Source organism: Aulonocara stuartgranti, assembly GCF_965226115.1.
Source record: "Aulonocara stuartgranti genome assembly, chromosome: 15".
Taxonomy (NCBI): domain Eukaryota; kingdom Metazoa; phylum Chordata; class Actinopteri; order Cichliformes; family Cichlidae; genus Aulonocara; species Aulonocara stuartgranti.
In genome coordinates, this window is record NC_138951.1 from 14,673,100 (window position 1) to 14,697,690 (window position 24,591).

Below are 24,591 nucleotides of genomic sequence, written 5' to 3' on the forward strand. Positions count from 1 at the left end.
CATGCTCATTTTACACCTGAATCAGCAGGACAGCAGGGCTGGTTTGAAGCGGCTGTGATGTGATTTTTAGGTAAAGGGAAAATGGCATTCAGCTACAGGGATGCTAGGGAGGGTCACATCTTATGTGAAGGTCTGACATTAGTGCTGTTATATAACTATGACCCCTGGCTCTGCCACTGCTGAGTCTGGTACAGTCAACCCCCAACCTTCCTATCTTTGCAGAAATCATTCTGCTTGCACGACTTCTGTCATGAGCCCAGCTTTCTGTCCAGTCAAGCTCTTGGCACTATCTGGGATGTTCTTCTGATCGGTTGAAGCTGCAACTGAAACGGGAACAAGCAGGAGAATGGGGCAGAGCTTTCAGAGCAATATTACTGATTTCACTGCAGTGAAACCATAAAAGCTGCATGAACTATGATGCCTAGTCTGCACCCAGCATGGAGTGGTTACACTTTATGTAGGCTTGTTTAAGCGATTATGCCTAAAAGGATTACTTTTTGGAAAAATATTGCAAGGAAAAATATCCATCACAAACAAAAATACAACATACATTATAAATAAGTTCAGTTTGCTCATACAACATATGTGGTTGCCTGCACAATTCATTTTCTGGTCAGATTTCCTTGCATTACGTGTTAAGTTATTTTGTCTAATGTATCAACTTCCTTGTATGGACGCCAAAATTTGGATTTTCATCTTTGTTTTTGTCCAAAATATTCTGAGTGACAGCTATCGAACTTCCTGCTAACTAACCACTTAAATCCTCTTTTCTGTCGAACCCTGGATGGTACTCTTGATTGCATCACCTGGGAGAACAGCTATACTGATCACTTTATTAGAGTTAAACGAAGCTGGACTCGAGGTGCCTCTGCGGTTGTTTGCTTTTGGGAGCTGAAGGAGCATTTAGATCCATGCTTGGCTAATTATATCATTCTTAACAAGCAGACAAGCCTATGTGTGTAGTCACAAATGAGACTTTTGCTGATTAAAGTATCTGGTGTCAGTGGCTCTGTGTGAAGTCAGACATAATATATGACTAATGAGGAGGTTTGCCAGAATGATTTGATAGAAGAGCTCTGCAGCAGCACGATCAAAAGAGACATTCACAGCCATGAAACATCAAAAACCATGCATCCGAGGAGACAGAAGGCTTTGCAATTAATAATATACCCTTATACCTGAAGCTAATAACTCAATGTCTCAATTCAAGACTGTGGCAGCAGGAAGAATTTTAAATCGGTTTTAGAGCATCTCATGTTTGTATGTTCTTCTCTAATTCGTTTTTGCAGGAGTCTGTGATTGGGACAGGTAGCGCCGGTTTCACTACTAATATTGTTAGAATTAATATCCAGCTTAATTTAAATTGGTCTTGATGTATGTTTTGTTCTCCTTACCTATTCTAATCTTTCTCCAGTGTCACAGTGCATTGAGATCAAAACTGAAAAAGCAACACCAGCTTTTACAACAGTGGACAACAGAGCTGCAGGGAATCTCTGTCATATGTCAACCTTGGAAACTCAACTCCACTTTGACAGCCAAAAATAAATAAATAAAAAGTTTGTGTATGTGTGTTTAACATCCTTGCCACATTTTATCACAGTTCTAATTTACACATTTTTGAATTAGGAGATAACTTCTGGTGTGGAAACCGAGAGAGTGCCAAGTAGGGACTTAACATCTAGCACATTCTTCAAGGTCAACAAAATCTGACATTCAGTGACAAGCGGAGCACCACATGCTAGAGCAACAGGGAAAACCTGCATGCAAACAAGCTGCTCTCAGCTCTGCCCTCAGGGAGATTGGTATAAATTCAGTCTTTTTTCCACTTTTGCTCTTTTTCACTTTTACCGTATGTAAATGGGTGAAATGGGTGTCATATCACAGCCTTCATAACATCATTTCAGTTGCGCCCTTTTCTCTAGAAAGCTCCACTGAGAGCCTTGGAAATGTTTCTGACTTCAGGATGGATTAAGATCAAATTTGCAGTGCTGCTCTTGTGTCACTTGTGATTAGGTGTCCTCCAAGAAGATCTGCAGGAAAATTGGCCAGGCCCTTCTGTACACTGAACAGCCCAGCCATGTTGTGAAGCACCTCATTGGTTAGATAATCAGTCCAGATATGAGCTGATGTGACTGAAATCCATACGCAGTGCTGATTTAATATCAGGAACAAAGAAAATATAACCTATTTCTAGGCAGTGAATAATGATGTACTAACTGCAATCACACATAATCCTGTTTTACAGCACTGTTAAGGATTACGAATAAAAACATCAAACCCATATGACACAATCATATTTTTATTACTTCATCAAAATGTCACAGTGTTAAATGGACACTCTGAGCCTTCAGCGTTTTTTATAAGGATTCAGATTTTGATGAAGCTTCCTATGACCATAGATATGAAACTTTTGCATTCAAAAAAGAGGATCTAAGCATCACCCTTTCAGCCACTGAAAACTCCCCCCCCCCCCCCCCAAAAAAAACCCCCAAACAAACAGAAAAACAAAAACAATCAGCAATATTAAAACTACTGAGAGGCATTGCACCCTAATCCCCGATAAGCCCCCACCAGTGACAAACCGATCATGACAAACAGGGGAGGCAACTTCATATTAAATTTTAAAAAAGAAGTGTGAGTTTATGAGTTTGAAATTGGTGAAATCGTGCAAAATCACAATCCAAATATCAAACAAAATACCATGGCTGCCAAGCACCAGAAACTGGGCTCTTTTACTTTACTTTACTTTACTTTACTTTACTTTACTTTACTTTACTTTAAAATAATCGCCCAAGTGTTGCTGAAGTATGAAGTAGTCATATTTACTTTAAAATGCACAAACAGCAGACAGACAGGGAGGAAGTTAGTAATTGAATTTTCTAATTTCCCACTGCAGATCAGAGAGGACTGTCAAGTGTTCTCATAAGAAGAGCCAATTAAAATCAAATAATGGATTCATAATACATGATTAGCCCAAAACAGCACCACACCTCTGAGTTCTTAATGTGAAGTGGATCTGATGCAAAATAAAGGCGAATAATACAAATCCAATCCCTCACGTGGAAACCAAAGGGTGGATTTTCTTCAAGTACTATTTGCTCAAGGGCCTCTTCAGGTCACTCAGGGACTTGAGAGAGCCCCGGTTCTGGCTACTAGAACAATGAGTACTGCTGGAGAGAGATTGCATAACCAGTGACATCTCTCAGTGGCTGATACATAATCACGACAACTGTCCTGCTGTGCTGCTGATACAACAGATATTAGAGAAGACGAGTGGACAGGCGAGACAGAGGGTCGCAGGTCAGGACTGTCTGTGTCAGAGATTTGGGGGTTTTTATTGTTATTTTAAAATATGCAGCATTTTATTAAAAAATGGCAAATGGCATTTTTTGCCATTAAAAATGTGCAAACCAAACAGTAAATTTGCTGTGAGAGAGGAAATGACACAACCTTTAGTTTGTGTGCCATTACAAAAACCATGAAATTACGCAAAGATTTTACTTCTAATTTGCATTGAACACACTTTAATGTAATCTGTCAGAACAGATAATATTAAAGCCTGTCCTCTATGATTTAGTCCTGGTTATGAAAGTGGCCAACTCAGATTATCGCAACTCGCCTTCAGACAAAGAATCTGTACCCACGGCCAAATATGGACGAATTTCTGATCTCACATGTGTTGCTGTTAGCCCTGCTCTAACATGCAAAAGCAGTGAATAATGCTTCAGACATTTAAGTAGGTTTAAATAGGCTTCCTAGAGTTCCAAAGTGGAAACTTAACCTTTGTTCTTGAATTAACTTCTGTGTTTATTTGACCTTTCACTCACTCATAAGATTTCTCATATGGAAAGAATGATATTTAAAAGCATGGCTCTGTCTGGAAGTCTTCTTCTGCACAATTCGAGGTATCTGTTGTATTTTCCATTCTCAGTATTCAACGCTCATGCAATAAATTTCAGTCCAATAAACTGATGTTTAAACAATGTCAGACTCTACAACACAACTAAAGCACAAGCCTAAACCCTTTTTTAGCGCAACTAACTACACTCAATAATAAGGAAAATGACACTGACATTTTTCTGAAAATAACTTAAATATGTTGAATTTAATTGGCCCAATCAGAATCATATATTATTTGTGGAAAACACCGAGTGAAACTTTGATGCTGATGTGCAGTCTTGTGCCTTGATGGTACTTCATGAAAAGAGGAACCAACTGCATCAAATACAGTATCAAATACAAAAGTGGAAAAGTATTTTAGACCCACTACTAAAGAATAAACTCCATTGAAGTAGAAGTAGAAACACTGGCATGGTCTTTAGCTATTTAACCTAAAGTGAAAGTATGACTTTTACTAAGTAACTGAATCATAATTATTTATCACTGCTGGGAAGAGGATTTATTCTGGAAAACCTACTTTCAGTCTTTTTAAAATTGTACTTGAACTTTAGCATTTAACTGAGGCCTGTGAACATTGCACAGCCTGACCTTGATGTGAATTTGCTGGAAAGATTGTTCCATCATGTTAACGTGCACCTAAATCCAGACCAGACTGCCAAAACTTCTGCTTTCATAGAGGTGCTCACAGTTTTTCAAGTGGAATTGATTAACATGGCGGCGAGATGGTATGGCGTGGACATTCTAAAACTGCCACAGCGTCTACAAAAATGCATCGACTGAAATGGTGATTATGTAGAAAAATAAATAATTCTTCAACCTTTTAAATTATGTAAGTATTATAGAAAATAAATGTTTTTTTGAATTTCTAAATAAAAAATAGGAGACTTTACTTTTGGGATTGTCCCCGTAGTTTGTCACAAGGCTTTGTAGAGCAAAAACACAATACCTCAGTAAATTTATATTTTATTATCTTCAATTCTAGGTCCAGTACATCTCAACAACTGACTCAAGGCACTTTATATTGTAAACACCCTACAATGGCAAGAAAAAAACTCCAAACATCAGACAATCTCTAATGAGCAAGGACTGGGCAACAGGGGGAGGAAGAGCTCCCTTTTAGGAAGGAGAAGAGGAGAAGACACCTCCTGCAGAAAACTGCAAAAAGAAGAAGAAGAAAGAAATAAGTTGCTGAAGTTTTAAAGCTATTAGCAGAAAGTGGAGCAGAAGTAGAAAGCAGAACGATGTAGAAATAGTTAAAGTATCAATACATTCACATTACTTGAGTAAATGAAGTGAGAGGTGATGGACAAACAATAAAGTTTCATTATTGAAAAGTTAAAAAAATACTAAAGTAGTTTGTAGTTTACCAAGTGAATGTAGAGATGGTCTGAGTGGTAGTAATACTAATAATAAGAGAGGCATCCACTTTAACAGATCAAGTGATATTAAAAAAAAAACACTAGCAGTTTCTATTTAATCTAAAAGTTTTAAAAGTATGTGTCAGGGTACCACTGCTCAGTAATTAAAAACAACAACTTGCAGTTCAGTCCACAATGACACATTTTTGCCTCATTTACATGTTTTAAACTGTGAAAGAGATGAAGAGGTCTGTCCTTTCCATCAAGCGTCATACAAAAGGCTCTTCATGATTAAAGCTGAGTTAGTACTGTATGTCAGCAGCACACGAGTCGTGATGGTTTCCAGCTGATGTTCTTTCTAGTTCCACCTTACACTGAAAAAAAGGCCATGTTGGATTTACTTGATTCAATAGTGGACATTGGTTGCACACAAATGTTTTGCTTTGGCAGAAACTTAAACAACTGAGTTAAGTCAACACAACTTTTTCATATTCAGTAAACCTGTGCATTTTGTGTTCATAAAACGCGATTGAAACATGTTCAGATGAAGTAAGTTGAGCTCTTGGAATATTTTAATCCTTCACAATTATGTCATTTTATTTCAACACTATTCAATAACTTTTACCCCAATACTACTTGGTCACTTAAATACTACATGCTGTCTTCATATTACATAATGTTCAACAAAGTCTAAATCCTGGTTACCATAAAAATTGAATGGGTCTTCAACAACTACCATCCTTCTATCTTTATCCTGGTTGCAGGAGGGCTGGGAAATAACCCTGAAGTGATGGGTTACAAGGCAGGGTACACCATGGACAGCTGACCAGTCTATCACATAGAAACAAACAACCATTTACACTTACATTTACAGGTAATTTAGAATCACCAGTTAACCCTAACTCTAATAACTGCGGGAGGAAACCAGAATAGCCAGAGAGAAACCTGCAAACTAGCCAGAATGTGGATTTGAACACAGAACCTTCTTACTGTGAAGCAACAGCACTAACCACCATGCCAACAATCTAGGAAATGTAGGAAAGCTATGATTTCCTGTATTTGATGCAGAATTTTTTTGTTTTTGTAATAATACACAATAAATAGCAATAGCATGCGCGTGGTGTGTGTGTAGTTGCCTGCCTCTTATAACTCCAGTGATTTTCCTGCAGTTTGAAATCTTGTGCGATCTTGTGAATTTCATGAGTTTAGCAACTAACCACTCTTCCTAGATTGTATCATGTCGTCTCAACAAGAACAAATTAAGTTGTTGAATTTCGTACAGATTCTTCATGATTTAATTACGTTCATATAGAAACATGAAATTATTGTGTTTAAATTACAAGTTAGACTTTTTTAATGTAACAACCACCCAATTTACTTTTTTTGGTATACTAAAAAAAGTAGAGGTGGCTGCTCGACTTGACTGAGATGGATGCCTTCCTGAAACCACGATCTAAAGAGCGCGAGTCTGAAACCCGTGCAATGTCGCGGGATTTAACATTGATATATTATTGACTTACTTCACTTCAACATGATATGAACAATTTAATCTAGCCTCTCTGCATATCATGTAGTTTCTACACTATGTAGTTACACTTAACTTTAAAGCATGAGGCAATTGTGTTAAATACACGCAAGATGCTTACGTAAATCCAAGTGCTGGCCAATCCCTTTTTTTCAGTGTAACAAACCGTTCATCCCAGACAGCGAGAGGACCCTGTGGGAATATCTCTGTCTGTGTTGGGAATAGCAGTTATTGTTGTTTTTAATGATTCACAATGATTCCTGGCCTGTTCCACGAAGGTCGAGAAAGAGCTGTCTAAGCCATTATGTTCAGCCGCACAGAAAGCAGTGCACATGCAGGGTTGTGTTTACACTTCATTCATCCAGGTGAGCTTTGTTTGAGGACTGTAAATGGATTCCAAGAGAGGCTGCGTAGATCCACTTCACCTGAGCCCACTGCATGTGAAGGAAGGCTCAAAGTTTAAACTACTTTCACCTGGGGAGGGCTCAGTCATTGCTTTATTTTTCCTGTTATAATTATTGGATTAGGTAACAGACAATAAAAACGATTGATACTGTCCCAGTAGACAAAATGACCTGGAGATAAATATAGCGTTTAATCTTTCTATTTCTGGTTTATTTCTGTCTCTTAAATGAGGTCACAGCCTGCATCACAACATATTCCTATAGCTCCATAAAGTAATGAGACCACTTATATATTCTGTCGGGCCCCTGATCAAACTAGTTCATTAGTCTACTTATTGACTGTGGCAAAATTGGTATGGATTTCCACAAGGTGATAGGGTTAAGGGATTGATTAAGTGATAGTGCTGAAAGAAAATGAAAACACAGACAAAAGCAAATAAATTCATTCATTCTGTTTCTGTATTGGATAATACACAAACAGTGGTACTGCTGATCCAATCCGTTGATTCAGTTAATTTAATCAATATGGCTCCAGCAGTCAATCTTTACAGTGTAAGTGCAGATACAATGCAAGTTGTTTTTTTCTGTGTTTTACATAAAAAGTTAAGACTTTTCTGTCCTTAAAACAACTGAAAAAGACACATTAGGCAGAAGATTACGCCTCCAGTCGCTTATTTTAAACAGCCAGCCCTTATCGTGTGCTAGGCCTTTTTCTTTTCCCGTTACAGTTCACAAAGACTTCAAAGAAACAGATTTTGCTGCCCTAAACTGTACATAGGAAACACCATAAACCAGCAGTGGGCGACGTTTTTCCTCAGAGGCCTGTACTTACTAAGATAAGGTAAGTGAAGGCCCAAGCTTTAAAACAACTTAAGTGAAACGTGATGCACATAGTGCTGAATTATGCTGAACTCCATGAATTTTGGCAGGTATAGCAGGTAAACCTGGGTCTTGGGGTTCTGTTTTCATTAGAGATACAGCTATATGCTTTTAGTGATATGCTTATTAATACATGAATAAATATATTCAAATATTACCCACTGGGCAGTTTTACTTAAATCTAGTTTAAGTTCTTGTTACAGTTTTTTTTAGCATCACTTTAAAACTAATGTGTTTAAGTGGGAAGTAGATTTTGTTTCTGCTGCAAATATGTTGTCCAGAGAGGATTTACCTCACCATGGCAACCAAGAAAAAAGTTTAGAAGAATGTGGAAAAGTGATTTTTCTGAACCCGAGTAGTTTTTATTGCCGAACCCTGACCAGGTAGCTGGGAGGTAGTATGATCATTGCTAACCCCATCTGCCTCCAAATACAGAACTTTTTACCCCCTTAAACGTAAAATGTATTAATTTCATGTGCATTGGCACAGATTAGTACATTATAGTCCATTCACATGAGAAACTATGTCCAAGGACATGAAAATTTTTTTATATTCATTCCCAGAACGATGAAAGAGTAGAGTAAAAGTCATGAAACTGCCATATCAGTTTGTGGTTTGAACCCTGCCATAAGCAGCTTCTTTGGTTTGTTTGTATTCAAGAAGTTTCCGTATTTGGATAACAGAGCGGAGTGGTGAATTCTCTCTAGCTTGGTTATCAAAGTGCATTCACAGAGTGTGGGTGTCACACAGTGACGCAGATTTCTCTGCTTTGAGTCCAGTTCAGAGAGTTGAACTTCTGAGATGTAGCAAAGACCTAGCGGGTACAGTCAGCTGTGTCTGCACCAACCTGTTGCCATCCTTATAGAAGCTACACCCTTAATCATTCATAATTTTAAGCCTTCATAGAATTTAAACAGGTGAATGACTTAAAGCTCATTCCCTGTAAAGTTGTTATGAAGATGTAATTTAGTTTTTTAGTTTATGTCTTGTACTACACTGTAAATACTGTAAATTTAGTTAAATTAAGTTTAGAACCAGCCTCAAGTGGTGAATCTAGGAAATTAAGTTTTTAGTGAGCTTCATCTTCAACCCTGCAGATTATTATTTTCAAGGTCAAGTTAGATTTTGTGACCTTTTGCAGTCAGGTATAGTGAGCAGTAAAACAGAGCACAGCCTAATTAATGGTTTGAAGATGTTAACATATTCTATGTTATAAAAAAGAAAGCCAAAAAGTTACAAAGAAAAGCAGCCGAACACCCAGGAAAAAGCAGGCAGATGAGAGATTACAGATCTTCCTTACTGAACTTTTGCGTAAGATTTCTAACAGAAATCAAAGTAAACACTGAACAGAAACAAATAACAATTACAGGCTGGAAAAACTCAAACATGTCCAGCATGGCATAATTTAATAACAGCATGGTGTAGGTTAAAGTAATTGCTTATATGTTTATTCATTTACTGTTAATTAATTTATGGCTGCCGAGTGCAAGGCTGTAACAGCTGCAAACTTGGACTCTGAAAGAGAGACACTTGTAGGACTTTTCGACCAGGCCACAGTAAGTTTTGAAAAATCAGCTACAACTCTAATACATTTGACGTAATAGAAATAAAGCAGTACAAATGCTATGCTCACGCATCGGGGCATGACAAAGCTCCATCACTACAGCGCGTGCCCCATTCAGTAAGCTTCTCAAAATAGCATCAGATTGGATTTTATTACCTGATCCAGCTACAGCGACCTCCAGGGTAGAAGAGGTTTAAGGGCAGGGACAGTTGTGACAGCCAATTTTGATTGCCTTGTTAACGAAGTGATGTTTTATGGTTAGTTATTTAGAAGGAAATACAATATCTGCTTCCATTGCTCCATTCATCGCTTTGCTACAATCAATGTGATGTTTTCAAATAAGGCATTAACAATGAAAAGCATCTGTGAGGTTTGCCACAGCTAGTACAGGAAGAGTATAAAACAACAGAGCCAGCCTCGCAAAGCATCAATTGAGTGTTTACATACAGTACATTAGGTGAACAACCAAGGTTGATACTGATTGATTTGTATCAAGACTTTTTTAAGTCAATAAATATTTCAGATAATTTAATGTAATTTAATATTAAGTTTGTTAGTAAGTATAAAGACTTTTTGGGTGATTTAAGTGATTCTAAACAGAGGTTAAAGTGACTTTCATGCTGTTTCCAAATTACAAGAATAATTTTATTACTTATTTTTGATTGCAAGATTAAAAGTCATCTTGTCACATAAAGCCTTATTATCATGCAACATAATTTTTTTTAAGTAAAAGGAAGACACATTGTCAACCTTGGACTCATCACAAACCTCATTAAAGAGGTTTATTACTTATTATGCTTCTTGAGATTCATACAAGTAATTATGGTTTCACTATATTAAATATCACATGCACATCACAAAGCAAAGAAACCAACAATGTAATAAAATTATTGAAACGAAGGAGAAGAAAAGAACCGAACAAGAGTGAAACTAAAAGCAGTCACATCCTAATGATGGCAAGCCAGAGAAAAGATCAGGAAGTAAAGCTGAAGCAGGACACATGAGAAAGTTATCCTTCAAAGTAAAACAGGAAGTGACCAAAGTCAAAAACGCTAACAGTGAGACATGAAGACTAACACTGAATATGATGACAGAGAGAAGAAAACACAGAAGCTGTCAGAAGTTTTATTCATTTGAAAAAGTGATTTAAAATGAAATTTTGATATTTTATTTTATTTTTTATTTAAAATAATGCAAACTTTTTTCTTTTTTTCTTTTTTTTTTACAGTTTTTTTGTTTTGGCTTCAAATTCATTTTTTTTATTATTATTTTTATATCTAATTTGCCATTTCACTATATTGACAGGTGAACATTGGTAATATACTGATATACATTAAGGTTAAAGCTCTATTAAGGTGCAATGGCATTTTAAGGTAGGGGATCCTATTTCAATAGAATATACAGTAATGACTGGGCGATTCTTAGATTTCTTTACAGAGTTCAGAGATCTTGCTGCTTTGCGAACTACCATCCAATCAGATAACACTATTCGCTGTTGGTGGGGTAATTTTTCCCCCACCTTAGTGTATATCAATATGTTACAAACTTATTTGTTCTATAGTCCATCATGGGGTAATCAGAAACCATCTTTCTTAACTATTGGTGCTAGCTCCTTCACGGGATCGGTGGCCATCTTCAAACAAAATGGTGATTTTTAACTTGTAACGAACGTGACACAGGAGCTGTCAATAATTAGTCTACACCCCTCCCCCTTGATGTACACCCACAGCACAAAGTTAGGGTCAAAAGACTGAAACTGAAAAAAAGGACCTGAAAATGTAACAAAGAGTTTGAAGCCCCCCCCCCCCAATACTGAAACTAAAAAAAAAAAAGAAAAGAAAGAAAGATAAATAATTTATTATGAAATACTTCATTTGAATAACATTTTTAGATGTTTTATTTTTAAATATCAAAACGCTGAATTTCACTTGCAAAAAACTTTTTCAAATTAAGAAAACTTGACGCTGATTATTTCCATTTTTGGGTGCTTCCCTTCTGTTGGGTCCTCAAGTTTCCACCTTTCATGTCATTGGCTGAGATCTAAGTCCTGCAGCTAATAGATGCCCTCCAGGGCCTATATAAGTGTCGTGTGTTTTGAAAGTGAGCTGTTAGCCTTTTGCTTTGTTTGTTTGTTAAGGTTCATGTTCTCGATTACCTTGCTTTTACTCATCACACTTGATCAATTTGCCCTTTGTTCCTCTGTCTTCTGTTACATTGACCAAAGGACGCTTGTAGGAGAGCTGCCAATCATTTTTCTCCTGTATTTTACTGGTTTCTTAGGGATTTGAGGTATATGTTTGTAGCTTTTCTTTTGCCTCAGTTAATCATTTGATGGTGTTGTATTTCAAGTTGGGTCTGTTTATGTATGTGTGCGTTGGCCTTGGCTCTCCTTGAAGCTAACTTGTACTTCATTGATAACATCCTGGCAATAAATCTTTTCAGACTCAAACAACCTCCTCATGTTTCTCCATCTAATACTATGCTACTCCCCTTATCCCTAGATCAATTTGTGGATGTAACACTCAGATTGACTTATTAATTAAATAAGAGTAATCAAATCAACAAATCAAACTGACAAATGAGGGCCTCTTTGACTCAGAGTTGATTTCCAATTAATGGACAACGGGGTTATTCGTTAATTGGGAGATTGAATGTTCGATCCCCAGCTCCTCCAGTTTGCACTGCAGTGCCCTGGGAACGATACTGAACCCCGGGCTGCCCTCATTTGCATTGCATAAATGTTAGATTTTTTTTAAAGTGCTAGGGTGAATTGCCCAAGCAGTATAAAGAACTCTTTATTTTTTTCATTCACGGCAGCACTTGAGCAAATTTACGATAACTAAATGTTAAGTGGTAAGAGCCAAGAGGTTTTACTGCTGTCTGCAGAGAGAGGAGAGATGAGACACTTCACAGGGAGTCACTGAGGCGATGACTCCTTGTTCTCATCAGCTGTCTGGGAAGTCACCAAGAATTCTGTTTAGCACCCTTTAACACCGGAGGAGTGAAAGTATACCGAAAATATCCCTGCAGCAAATAGAAGCTGTGAAAGCTTGATTTTCTCAGGCTTTTGGTGTGAGTCATTCCAGTGAGGATTGTCCAAGTAACATTAAAAATGTGAATCTAGAGCCTCAAATGCTTAACTTTACTGTACCGGTAAGTATTTTTTTTTATTAAATGAAACTGATCTTTTATTCAGAGGTTTAGAAAAGCCATAGATTGACCTAATATGGGACAGCATCCTCATGGAAAGTGGAATGCCTGTTCTAATTTTAATCAATGTGAGGCCACAAAGGGGGGGACACACTCTGGTCCCAGTTTGAGTTCTTAGATGGTCTGTCTGGTCTTTGACTCCACCTGCTGGTTATCCATGGTGCCTGCTCTGCTATGTTTAGGGACCCTAGAAAGCATTTGCCTTAAGTGCATTAGCTGGAAAGCAATGATGAATCAGATATGGTAACATGAGTGAAAAGAGGGGTTTTAGTTCAAATGATATGCTGCTTCACCACTATGTGATAAAGCTGCAGATATCAAGGACACTAGACTAGTATTTAACTCAAATATAGTATACTGGATGTGTTTAATGACTCAGCAGGATACTGTCTTTATAATAAATTGAGTTACCTTATACAGTTCCTCAAACTTTACACACAGTGCACTAAAATCTAGGAATGCACCACATGTTCTTATTTTTTATTGGTTTATTCTGGCTTTAGCAACAGGGAAACAGCAAAAACACTATGAAAAAAATGAGAAAAATGTTTTAAAGGTCACATTATATGCCTGTTAACAATCAGAGTGACAGACCAGATAAACACTGGTCACAGTTTTCAGTAAATGCCATATGAGTAGACGTTAGTAACTGACAACAGTGAAAAGCTAATGTGTCAGTCCAGACTTGAGCCTAGAGATATGAAAATTCAATCATCTATATATCTTCCATAGCTCACCCTTCTAATCTGATCAAAGTCAAAGGTTGAGAGTATAACTGTTTTTTACTGTACTGTGTGCTTAGAGCCACCCCTAATTTCTGTATATTTTACTAGGAAAATGGCAAATACTGTAGGTGCAGTGATTTATTGAACTATGTGCAAACATACATGGAAGAATAAACAGTACATACAGCACAAACAGAGTTTGTACAATTTTAACAACCGTGAAAGTGAAATTACGACCACTTTTTTCTTTCTTTCTTTTTTCTCAACCTAGCTCGAGCTCTTTTAAGAAACTTTCATCTAATTTCTTCAGTAGTCTTCAGGAATAGTTCTCCATGTTTCTTGAAGGAAATTCAAAGCTCTTTTTTGGATGCTGGCTGCTTTTTGTTTCATTCTCTGTCAAGATGATCCCACAGTGCTCTGAGGAGGCCAGTTCACGACTGATACAATGTTGCGCTGTGTGTTTTTCTATCAAGGCATGCTTCTACTGCACTGGCAGTGTTTTGGGGACCACTGTCAGGCTGAAAAATGAAGCTGTGGCCAATCAGATGTTTTTCAGATGTTGCATGGTGGATCAAACCCTGACAGTCATTTTCTGTGTACATAATTGACAATATCTCCAACACCACTAGCTGAAATGCAGCCCAAGCCATGACGCAGCCCCCACTGTGTTTAAGAGATGGCTGTAGATGTTTACTGTTACACATCTTTCCTGATCTACTCTGTACATATTGACAACAAGTTGAACAAAAAAAATCTAATTTGGATTCATCACTCCATTAGGCCAGTTGCCACTGATTTTCACTTAAGTTCTTGTTTAATTTGGCATACCTCAGCCTTTTCTCAAGGTTTAATGGCTTAATGACAGCCATCCTTCCACTGAAACCACGAATCAACTGATGGTCCAGATACATGTCTCAGATCCTGTGTCACGTCTTTCCTGGAGAATTTTCCTCCTTTCTTAACGTTATGACTTTCAGATTCTGTTTTGTGTTTTGGGCCTGCCAATTCTTTTGTCCTCCACTTGTCCAGTTGCCTTTAAAGGGACATGAAACGCTACACATATAAAGGTTAATTTACACCATTGAACCCTGCTCTCAAAAACTGACATAGAGTTAACACTCTCTGTGAAGCCAGATTTAAGAAATAAGTGCTTAACGTTTCAAAAAAAACATGTTTAGCGCCATCTTCTGTCTGTAGGGAACGTGACGTCATGTCGTTGGTTGGTTGCGGCTGACTTACTTAATTTATATTAGATAACTAGGGACAGAATTGATTATTCAGAGGAAAATAACAATACTAAAACTAAAAATCTGTTTAAGGGGATCCCATTTGTGCTTCATTTATACATCCACTGAACCATCTCAAACTCTTAAAGTAGGCCTTTTCACTTTCATTTTTCATCATCAAAAGAAATGGGTTGCGTAATTTCCGACGAGTCCTGAAGGTAACACAGCTATAACTCTCGGCGGTCAGCTGACGATGAGCTGTCATGTGACGTTCATAGAGCGTGGCCGGGCAGAGTAGATCAAGCGGAGCGGGTAAACAACAGCGGTGTATTTCACCAAAACACAGCTCGGTGGTGTCCGTTTCCTGCTCGTCCCGGTCCATCCATCGTCCATCATGGCTTGGACAAAATACCAGCTGTTCCTCGCGGGACTAATGCTTACAACCGGCTCCATCAACACGCTGTCGGCCAAGTGAGTAGATTTAATTATGTTTTTCCCTACCGTGTCGTGTGTCTACAGTTACTGTAGCTGGAGCTTGGACCCAGGAACCGACCTGAACTACAGATTTAACATAAAATTTGAAGGGTGGTGGTGCCCAGTTAATTGTTTAGAGAAGTTAATAAATGTAGTTCGTTTATTGCATTTTCTTACAGATTGTTAACGTAGAGCTACCCCGTTAGCTAGTAACAATAGCGTCTCGTTTCCTTGTTAGCTTGTAAGCGGCTAACATTAACATATTTATCAAGCTGTGAGTTTGAATTATAACTAGACTTTCCTGTTTTCATGTGAAACTAAACTGTGGGGGGACGGTGAGATCACTTATTTCCTTTCCAAGTAAAGGTCGGGCTTCTGTCTGCTTCAAAAAGGGGAATAAAAAGCAGTTCAACTCATTTAATTCATCGAGACATAAAAATAACGTCGTCACATAAAAATAACTTTGGTCTATTATGTCTTTGATTTACACGTGTTTCTTGCATTTGGTTCATGTTGTTTCAGCAGAAACTGCATGATACATATGATACACAGAAAACCTGCTGAGCAGCTGCACTCTCTGGTGTTTATTTAATTGTATTTTTCCTTGGGTGGTATGTAGTCTCTTTTGTATGTCTGTGAAGGTTCTCAGTCATCCAGGTCATCGTAGTCTAAGGAGCTTGGAAAGAAAACCGTCTGGACTTCTTTAAGTTGCTTGAAGCAACTTCAAGAACCTCAACCTCAAGCAACTTAAAGAAGTCCAGACACTTTTCTTTCCAAGCTCCTTAGAGTAGTCTCTTTTGGTTCCTGCTGATGACGTAAATAATTCATGATTCATTTGAAATACAGAGTATTAACATTACATTTGTTTTAAATAATACTAGATATCAGTACATTAACATTACAGTCAACTCTTGTAGAAAAACTTTTAGATGTGAGGTATCAGTATTTCACTTGCTTATCATCAGACAGACAGTGTTTATCACATGACAAAACCCGAAAGCATTTGAAAACAATGCAAATGCTTTATCTGCCACTGTAACCAAGGAGCACTGCAGCTGTGGCTTTATCACTAAATGTAGTTAAAACTAGACTATCATATATTTATATTTGCAACCTGCTATTGTTTTTGATCCTAGCTGGTTTTTAAAATATCAGAAAACAATAAAAAATGCTTCTTAAATATTTTAAAACTGCAAGATCTTTTAGTCTGTAGCCACATCAGCAAATGCCCAGCAACCCCCACCAAAAATAAATGTTTTTTAATATGTTATATGTTCATCCAGATGAAGCCCACAATCTGAAATCCACTGGTTTAGCGGGAAAGTTGTATATGTAAGTGTGGCTAGAGTTTTGACCTCCATACTGTGGAAGTGGTATAGAATGGAAAATTGTCCAGAAACCATAATTCTGCGTATTTTAGCTAAACATTTAGCAGCTGCTGTCTGCACTCTTGTTGTTGGTCTGATTTCCATCATTCAGCAGTCCATACGCTTTTCTATATTTAAAAAGAAAAACTGAATGCTGGATGATGGAAATCAATTTTCCTAATTTGATAATCAAAGTTGGGTTAATAAAGGTTTTATGTGACTTGAGAAGCTTTGTAAAAAATATCTACTACTGCTACTGAAAAGCAGCTCTCGACAGGATGCAAAGATTTATCTAAGAAATGCAACTGCATGACATTATTTGCTTTTGACTGTTTAGAGATCACTCTTCATTTTTAGATAACGTGTCCTCCTTGTCTGCTTAAACATTAAAACGTATACAGGAGATAAAAGTAATATGTCCACAGATTCAATTCAGCTTGTTTCAATTTTATTCATATAGCTCTAATCCACAACAACTCGAGATGTTGTCGTGATATTGTAAGGTACAGTTGATAAAATATTATAAAGAAACCCCAAAAATCAGACAACCCCCTATGATCAAGCACTTGGAAAATATGGGAAGTAAAAACTCCCTTTTAATAGGGAGAAAACTCGTAGTTCTTGGCTTGGGAGGGGAGCCATCTACTTCGACCAGTTGAGTGAGAGGGGAATGATGTAAAGAAAGCACAAGTGGGCCTGAAATCAAACCCTGTGGGACTCCACGTGCCACTGAGGACAAAGAGAACATTTGCTGAAACAGAAAACCTCGACTCTTTCAAATAAATCAACTTAATGTTGCAGTCTTTTTATCAGGACTGCCACAACCTGCTGAGTCACCCACTGGCTGCTAAATAATTAAATCACCAGATATATTTTTTGTCCAGTAAAGACAATTAACCAATTTATAGATGTCTTTAAATTGACCTTTTTGCTCAAAATCCAATCATAATTAACCATGTTTATCCCGAAACACTGAATAATTGCTGTAAAATTCTGTTTTATTTTAACAAATTAAAAAATAAATATTCATTTTTATAATTTTTGCTACATCCGGCATTTTTGTGTATTTTATTAATGGTGCTCGCAGTAGTATACTGTTTGTGTATGTCAATTTATTAGGGGGAAAAAATCACACTGAAGATGTTGGAAGTCATCATCAAAAACAGGTGTATCAAATATAACATACTTGGCGTCACAGGGTGAAATAAAAACGTGCACGTTTCAGAATCAGTGATTGTTGGTAATTTAGCTTAGGTGACTAGATTATCATAATGAGTGCTGACTGCATTTAGGATCTCTTTTGCTGTCATGATAGGAAGAGGTTTGTCATCTCAGTGAAACAAAAGATTCAGCTTTTTCAACTTCTCCAATATTCTGGGACATCAGCTCTCTGCTTCCTGACACGCACTTCTTTGTCCTTTTGTGGGTTTTGTCAGCTGAACACATCTCAGTTCTGCTGCTAATTGCAGTTTGTGTCAAACAAAACGGGTCATGTAGTGTTACTTAAGAGACAACTCGACAACTACCTGGTCAAATTTCACAACATTCACCTGAAACCAGCAGCATCTCTGTGCTGCCTCGCTGCCTTAAAAGCCCCACAACTCGGATCAGTTACAGCTCGGAGGATGATAGTTTTCGTGCAACTTCCATCTACCCACCATGTAAAGATATTTAATCCAAAGCACACCAACCTTAAATAACAGGAAAAGCAAGAGCAGATTTAGATGAGCAGACAGATCCACTCAAGTTTCCTTTGCGTATTGATGAGCTCAGAGTTTTCAAGAAAGTGCTGTGTCGTCACTTTTAAAGACCACAGTCCTGCTTCGCGCTGTCACCGGGACGCTCACATGCCAGTCATGCTGTCAGACAGTAAAAAAATAAAGGTTTATGCAGACTTAAGCACTCATTAACTTCACGAGTGAAAAGACACGTCATTCAATCATTCTGTCGCCGTTCTTCATGTCAGCAGGCAGTGAAACAAGTGACCTGTAGGTGAAGTGGAATTATTTCATCACCACATGTTCAAACCAAAACCTGGCATAATGTGAAGGAATACTAAACAAGAAAATGTATTTTTAATTTTCTCTTAAAAAACCCCTCTGTTTCTTATGTGTTATTTCTGACTATATATTTTGTTTTAAAAATCTATAATTAAGCTGTAATAATCATGTTTGGGGTTGTTGTTTTTTTTCTGTGGCAGATGGGCTGATATGTTCAATGCGAAGGGTTGCCAGGAGGAACCAGAGCGTCCATTCTCTCACCCATTTCTACAGGTATGGTAATAAACTCTTAGTGACAGCTGAGCTCAGCACTTTGATCTCAGTTAAAGTTTTTTCATAATGTCTTGGTTCTTATTTTAAATTAAAGAAAATCTTTCCAATTTGTATTTATTATAATAATAATAATAATAATAATAATAATTCAATCCATTAATAATAATAATAATAATAATAATAATAATAATAATAATAATGGATTGAATTTATATAGCGCTTTTCTAGGCACCCAAAGCGCTTTACAATTCCACTATTCATTCACTCTCACATTCACACACTGGTGGAGGCAGCTACAGTTGTAGCCACAGCTGCCCTGGGGCAGACTGACAGAAGCGAGGCTGCCATATCGCGTCATCGGCCCCTCTGGCCAACACCAGTAGACGGTAGGGTAAAGTGTCTTGCCCAAGGACACAACGACCAGGACAGAGAGAGCAGGGGGATCGAACCGGCAACCTTCCGGTTACAGATGAGCTTCCCAATCCCCTGAGCCACGGTCGCCCCCATATTAACATATTTATTTCATATATGCAGAGAAATTAAACATTTTAAATTGTTTTTTTTGTCTGTCAAGTGAAAAAGCTTCACCTACATGTCACAGCTGTATCTTTAAACTCAAAACCTCTTTGTGATTATGTAAGTCTCTAACAGTTTGCATGGAAGATGCCGACTTGTCTGCACACATTTGCAAACTGCGGTAGCGACACTATGAAAAGCATGATGCAAACTAAAAATGGACACTGCATCCTGAAATGCATCGGTTGCAGTGATAACGTCTAAGTTTCTGGTTTGCATAGTAATTTTTCTGGTGTTAGTACATCTCAGGCGAGTGTTTGCAGATGAGTTGTCTTCCATTCAAATGAAAGGCAACCGCTGTTTTTGGTCTAACATTCTCCTTCAGCTTCCAGAATCTGCTAACCAAGCACTTGGGGAATGTTGCAGACAGGTCTCTAGAGCTGTGCAACTGAGGCCTGACTTCATTTCACTGAACTTTTTACATTTTTGGTGGTTTTTCTTTGATAAAGAAACATGTCCATTCTTTTTGAGTGAATGAAGTGTAAACTAAACGAACTGTTGCTATTTTTTTGCTTGTTTTTTAAATCTAATGAAGAGGATTTACATTTTTATTCTTGTTTCGGTTCTGCTAAAACTCCAAAAGAAGGTGCCAGAAATGATCTCCATACAGAAAAACCCAGGTGTATGTTTTGGGAGGTCAAGCAAGTGAAAACTGCTGCAAACCTTTTAAGATTCATCAGAAAACTTTTGAAAACAGAAAGATACATCTGGATTAATACAGTAACTCGTGAGTGTCTTTAGTTTTCTTTGCGGAATAACTGGAATAATTCATTCTGTCTGTCTCTCTCACTGTCCAGGCGGTGGGGATGTTTCTGGGCGAGTTCTGCTGTCTCGCAGCTTTCTACATCTTAATTTGCCACGACAAACGTCGACCAGAACCCAGGGTAAATCGTGGCCAGAGCTTCAACCCCTTCCTCTTCTTCCCTCCTGCCATGTGCGACATGATGGCCACCTCCATCATGTATGTTGGTAAGTGTCCACAGAATCTTTTTACAGGTCACCAGACCCTTCTCTTCCGTCTTGTTAAAACCGTTTTGTTTCACAGCTCTCAACATGACGAGCGCCTCAAGTTTCCAGATGCTCCGTGGAGCTGTCATCATCTTCACCGGTCTACTTTCTGTGGCATTTTTGGGGCGTCGCCTGGCACCTAATCAGTGGATCGGCATTTTTATCACCATTCTGGGGCTGGTGATAGTGGGCCTGGCTGACTTCATCAGTGGAAACAAAGACAGCTCACACAAACTCAGTGATGTGATCACTGGTAAGATGTTTTGTTTTCTTTGGGGTCTTTTTTTTTTTTTTTTTTTTTTTTTTAAACTCTTGATATGGATCTGATTTGTTTATTTTGTTTGTTTGATATGATTGGATCGCAAAGTGTTTCAGTAAAAAAAAACCCTCACAGTTTTGCTTTGTTTTTGTTTTTTGTCTGACTGCAGGAGATCTTCTGATCATCATGGCTCAGATCATTGTGTCAGTGCAGATGGTCCTCGAGGAAAAGTTTGTCTACACACATGACGTTCATCCCCTCCGAGCTGTTGGAACTGAAGGTACGACAGTTATAAGGAGCTTTGTCCAGCTTACAACATCAGATCTCTACTGCTGGAGATGAACTTTTTTAGAGTGGATGTGTATCCTCTCAAACCACAAACCTACAAAAACGATTACATTCCTGAATTCTCAGTATTTACTGAATGTCAATAATGAGATGGGCAAAGGTCTTATACCTCATACAAACATCTAGAATAGACCTATGTTGTCAGATGAAGGCAGTGTCAAAAGTAGGTCTGTGGTGTGCTGTTGCTGGTTTGTCAGCCGTGGAGAAGGGCGATGTTATAACATACAAAGAGCTGAAGTGAAACTGAGTGCTAAAAACAATCAAGTGTCTGTGCTGTTCATGCTGGTTTTTTTTCTGTTGTTTTGCGGTTCTTCCGTTCCCGGTGAACTCTGCATTCAGCAGATCCATACGTCATCTGCACAGTTGGGGTTTTGGAGGACTGCACAGGAGTACCTGTGTCGTGGGTTTAAAAAAAAAAAAAAAAAAAAAAGTCTTCGCTCACTGTCCTGACAGAGACGCGCACACAGACCTAACCTTTGTGGGACCGTAACTTATATTTCAGAAACTCAGCTACACAACAGGCAGTGTGGCCTAACCTAGCATTTATACTGCTGTGTAATGTATCATTTGTTACAATTTAGCACAAGTGCTGCATCAGATTTGAGACCACAAAGTTGTTTTAATATTTTTAAGCTTTCACCTGTTAAAAATTACAAGGAAAGGTTCTTTTTGCAATCTTGTTACACATGTAACAGTGCATTATGTATTTTTTAACAGACCCTTTTTAAGAGTGTAGAGGGCACAAACTTCATACATGGTTACACAGCAGCATTAATCAATATTTTTACATAAATAGTGGATAACAATATATTTCTTCTACTGTGAATTGTTTCAGGCACAGTATGAAAAGCAGTTTATCACCAGATCCTGCTTTTCTCAGATTGGCGCACGTTAGCGTGTTTAAACTCATTGTTTTGGCTTTACACTTACATTTCTTTTTCAAAATATTTGTTTCCAGGTTTCTTTGGCTTCTTTGTCCTGTCGCTGCTGCTCATCCCCATGTACTTCATCCCTGTTGGAAACTTCGCCAACAACCCTCGGCACGTCCTGGAGGACGCGCTGGATGCCTTCTGTCAGATCGGCCACCAGCCTCTCATCTTGCTGGCTCTGCTCGGCAACACAGTCAGCATCGCCTTTTTCAACTTTGCGGGGATCAGCGTAACTAAAGAGATCAGCGCCACCACCCGTATGGTGCTGGACAGCCTGCGTACGCTGGTCATCTGGGTGGTGAGCTTGGCATTGGGCTGGGAGCACTTTCACGGACTGCAGGTTTTGGGCTTCTTGGTGCTGCTGGTGGGTACCGCGCTCTACAACGGACTGCACCGCCCCCTGCTGGCCAGAATACCGTGCTGCGCTAGGTTCGCGAACGAAGAGGAGGGCGGCTCTGGAGAAAGAGAGAGACTGCTGAATGACGGCCAGGTGCAGACTGGTGACAACAGCTAAAACTTGGGGACACACTCGGCACAGACAGAGTCCCGGTTTAGTGGACGGTCTGCCAGAGACACTGGTGTCAGTTTACTTTAAAAAAATCAGGTGTTCACATCTCAGATTTAAACTGGTACACAATGCTGTAACAGGTGAGAGTGTGAAAAGCATATTAAAAATAAAAATGTTGACATTTTGTAGAAAAATATGCTTGTTTCTTTTCAAGATTAAGCTGAGATGATTAATACTTCTAGAACAGGAGGAAACGCTGGTTCTGTCCAATCCCAACTTCCAAGCTGAGAAACTGTCTTGTATATAACTTCCATAGTTACACAACATCATGACATCTGCTTCTGTCTTATTAATCTCCTCATCTAACATTCTGTAAGACACTGAACATGTTTATTTTACAAAGTGTGCAATTTTTCAATCAACGCGGCCAGTGCTTAGAAAGAGTGGCCTGAGATAGATTTTAAGGGATTATTTTAATTTTTTTATAACTGTTATATAAAAACAATTAAAAGCCAATGTCAGCATTTTTTCCCGACCCTTTTAAATATGTTTGTCTTTGAAAATGGAACTTTCAGTGCCAAAACGCTAAGCCACATCTTCATCCAAAATATACTGTCAGCATCACTTTGACTTTTTTGAAGAATGACGGACCACGCTCATGTGTCTCATTTCTTTTTTTGCCACTCATAGTGTTTTATAATTTTGCTGACTGTGCAGTTTGATTGCGACAAAATGATTCACACCCTTGTGACGACACTACAGAGGCATTAGTTTAACATATCCTTCGTAATCAAACTGCATGCCCGTTCTCCTCACCTCACTTTAGTTCTTTTCTGAATTTTGAATTTAAAAGAAGTGTCTTTATGTTCCTCTCTTAGTTTTATTTGTACTGATGGAGACGTCAAGACTGTACAATCGATTTGTATTCTGTATTGTAAATCCACTTCTCTGTTTAGTTATCCAAGGTGCTGACTGTAATGTTCAGTAAAAGGAAAAAGGGAACTATTATCAATTCACGCTTTTATTCACAGGCAGCCGCCTTTCTGATGTGAAGGTTCGCTACTTTTCTTTTAATCAGTTGAAGTCAGACTGTGGGCTTGAGGCACAGACTCTTATGTCCAACATGGATGTTAATAAAATCACCGCGTGAAGCCTCAAACTGAGTGTTTTTGGGTGTCGCTATGTCGATGTTGTGAAAGTGGATGTGATGAGCGGGAAGTGAATCCAACTGAGGGGGGGGAAAAAGAAGCTAATAATAAATAAACTTTTTTTTTTTTTTTTTTTTTTTTACTGTGGTATTCAGGATTTTAGAGATAAACTGAAAGTTGGAAATGAGCCTGAAGTTATCAAGGTTGTTGGACCAGGTTTTTTTTTTTTTTTTTTTAAAGAACATGGGTGAAAGAGGCCGTTTTGATGGGTAAAGGGACAGTAGCGGTGTTGAGGGAAGAGTTACTTGCCTCTCTTGGCTACAGACAGTGCAGGAAGGTAGGAGAAGGGCATCCATTGAGCAGGTGGCTAGGTCATTGCAAACTGAACATCACCATATATTGAATAAAGCTTTAAACTAGGGACTGAGCCCATAAACTTACCAGGAATCTTTTTCCTGAAGTCATAGATTCGACAGATGACTATAAACTGGACTTATTTCTAGAATCAGAGGAGTTGCCCAAATTTAAGCCTATTCCTTCTGAGTTTTTCAGACCCAGAAGCTAATTCCAGATTTTTTTCCCGTTTCAATCATAAATTTGCTATTAGAGAAAACAGCACTAATGATCATGTACAATAAACAAAACACCAGTTTTTTACTGACCCATAACAAGCAGCTGAGTAACTCCTGTTTAAGATAATATAGTGAAAGAGTATAGGGAATACTGTTCAAAATCTAACCCTCAAGTTTAGAAAAATGCATCATTAAAAAGCTTTAATCACACCAACACCAGCAGCTGACACCTGCTTTCACTTCCTGAGTCAAGTCAACAGCCCTTCTACGAGAGGTCAGAGGTTAAACTGAAAACCCCCCCAGAGATCTTTGTATGTGTAGCGGAACAGGAAGAAGGA

General features: G+C 38.2%; 1 protein-coding gene across 1 annotated transcript; it reads left to right on the forward strand.

The window, feature by feature from the left end:
• Positions 1-15,043: 15,043 nt before the first annotated feature.
• Positions 15,044-23,692, forward strand: slc35f6 (solute carrier family 35 member F6). The gene is made up of 6 exons (XM_082505726.1): positions 15,044-15,262; positions 18,833-18,905; positions 20,279-20,450; positions 20,527-20,742; positions 20,918-21,028; positions 22,055-23,692. Exons 1-6 carry the CDS (start codon positions 15,186-15,188, stop codon positions 22,537-22,539), a joined length of 1,134 nt encoding a protein of 377 aa, XP_082361852.1. The 5' UTR covers positions 15,044-15,185; the 3' UTR covers positions 22,540-23,692.
• Positions 23,693-24,591: the final 899 nt, after the last annotated feature.

What these genes read in the sequence shown, in the direction of transcription:
- slc35f6 (XM_082505726.1), top strand. Translation starts at nt 15,186, where the DNA reads ATGGCTTGGACAAAATACCAGCTGTTCCTCGCGGGACTAATGCTTACA. An exon ending in CACCTCCATCATGTATGTTG is followed by an intron (nt 20,451 to 20,526) that starts GTAAGTGTCCAC and finishes TTTGTTTCACAG; the next exon opens with CTCTCAACATGACGAGCGCC. An exon ending in ACTCAGTGATGTGATCACTG is followed by an intron (nt 20,743 to 20,917) that starts GTAAGATGTTTT and finishes GTCTGACTGCAG; the next exon opens with GAGATCTTCTGATCATCATG.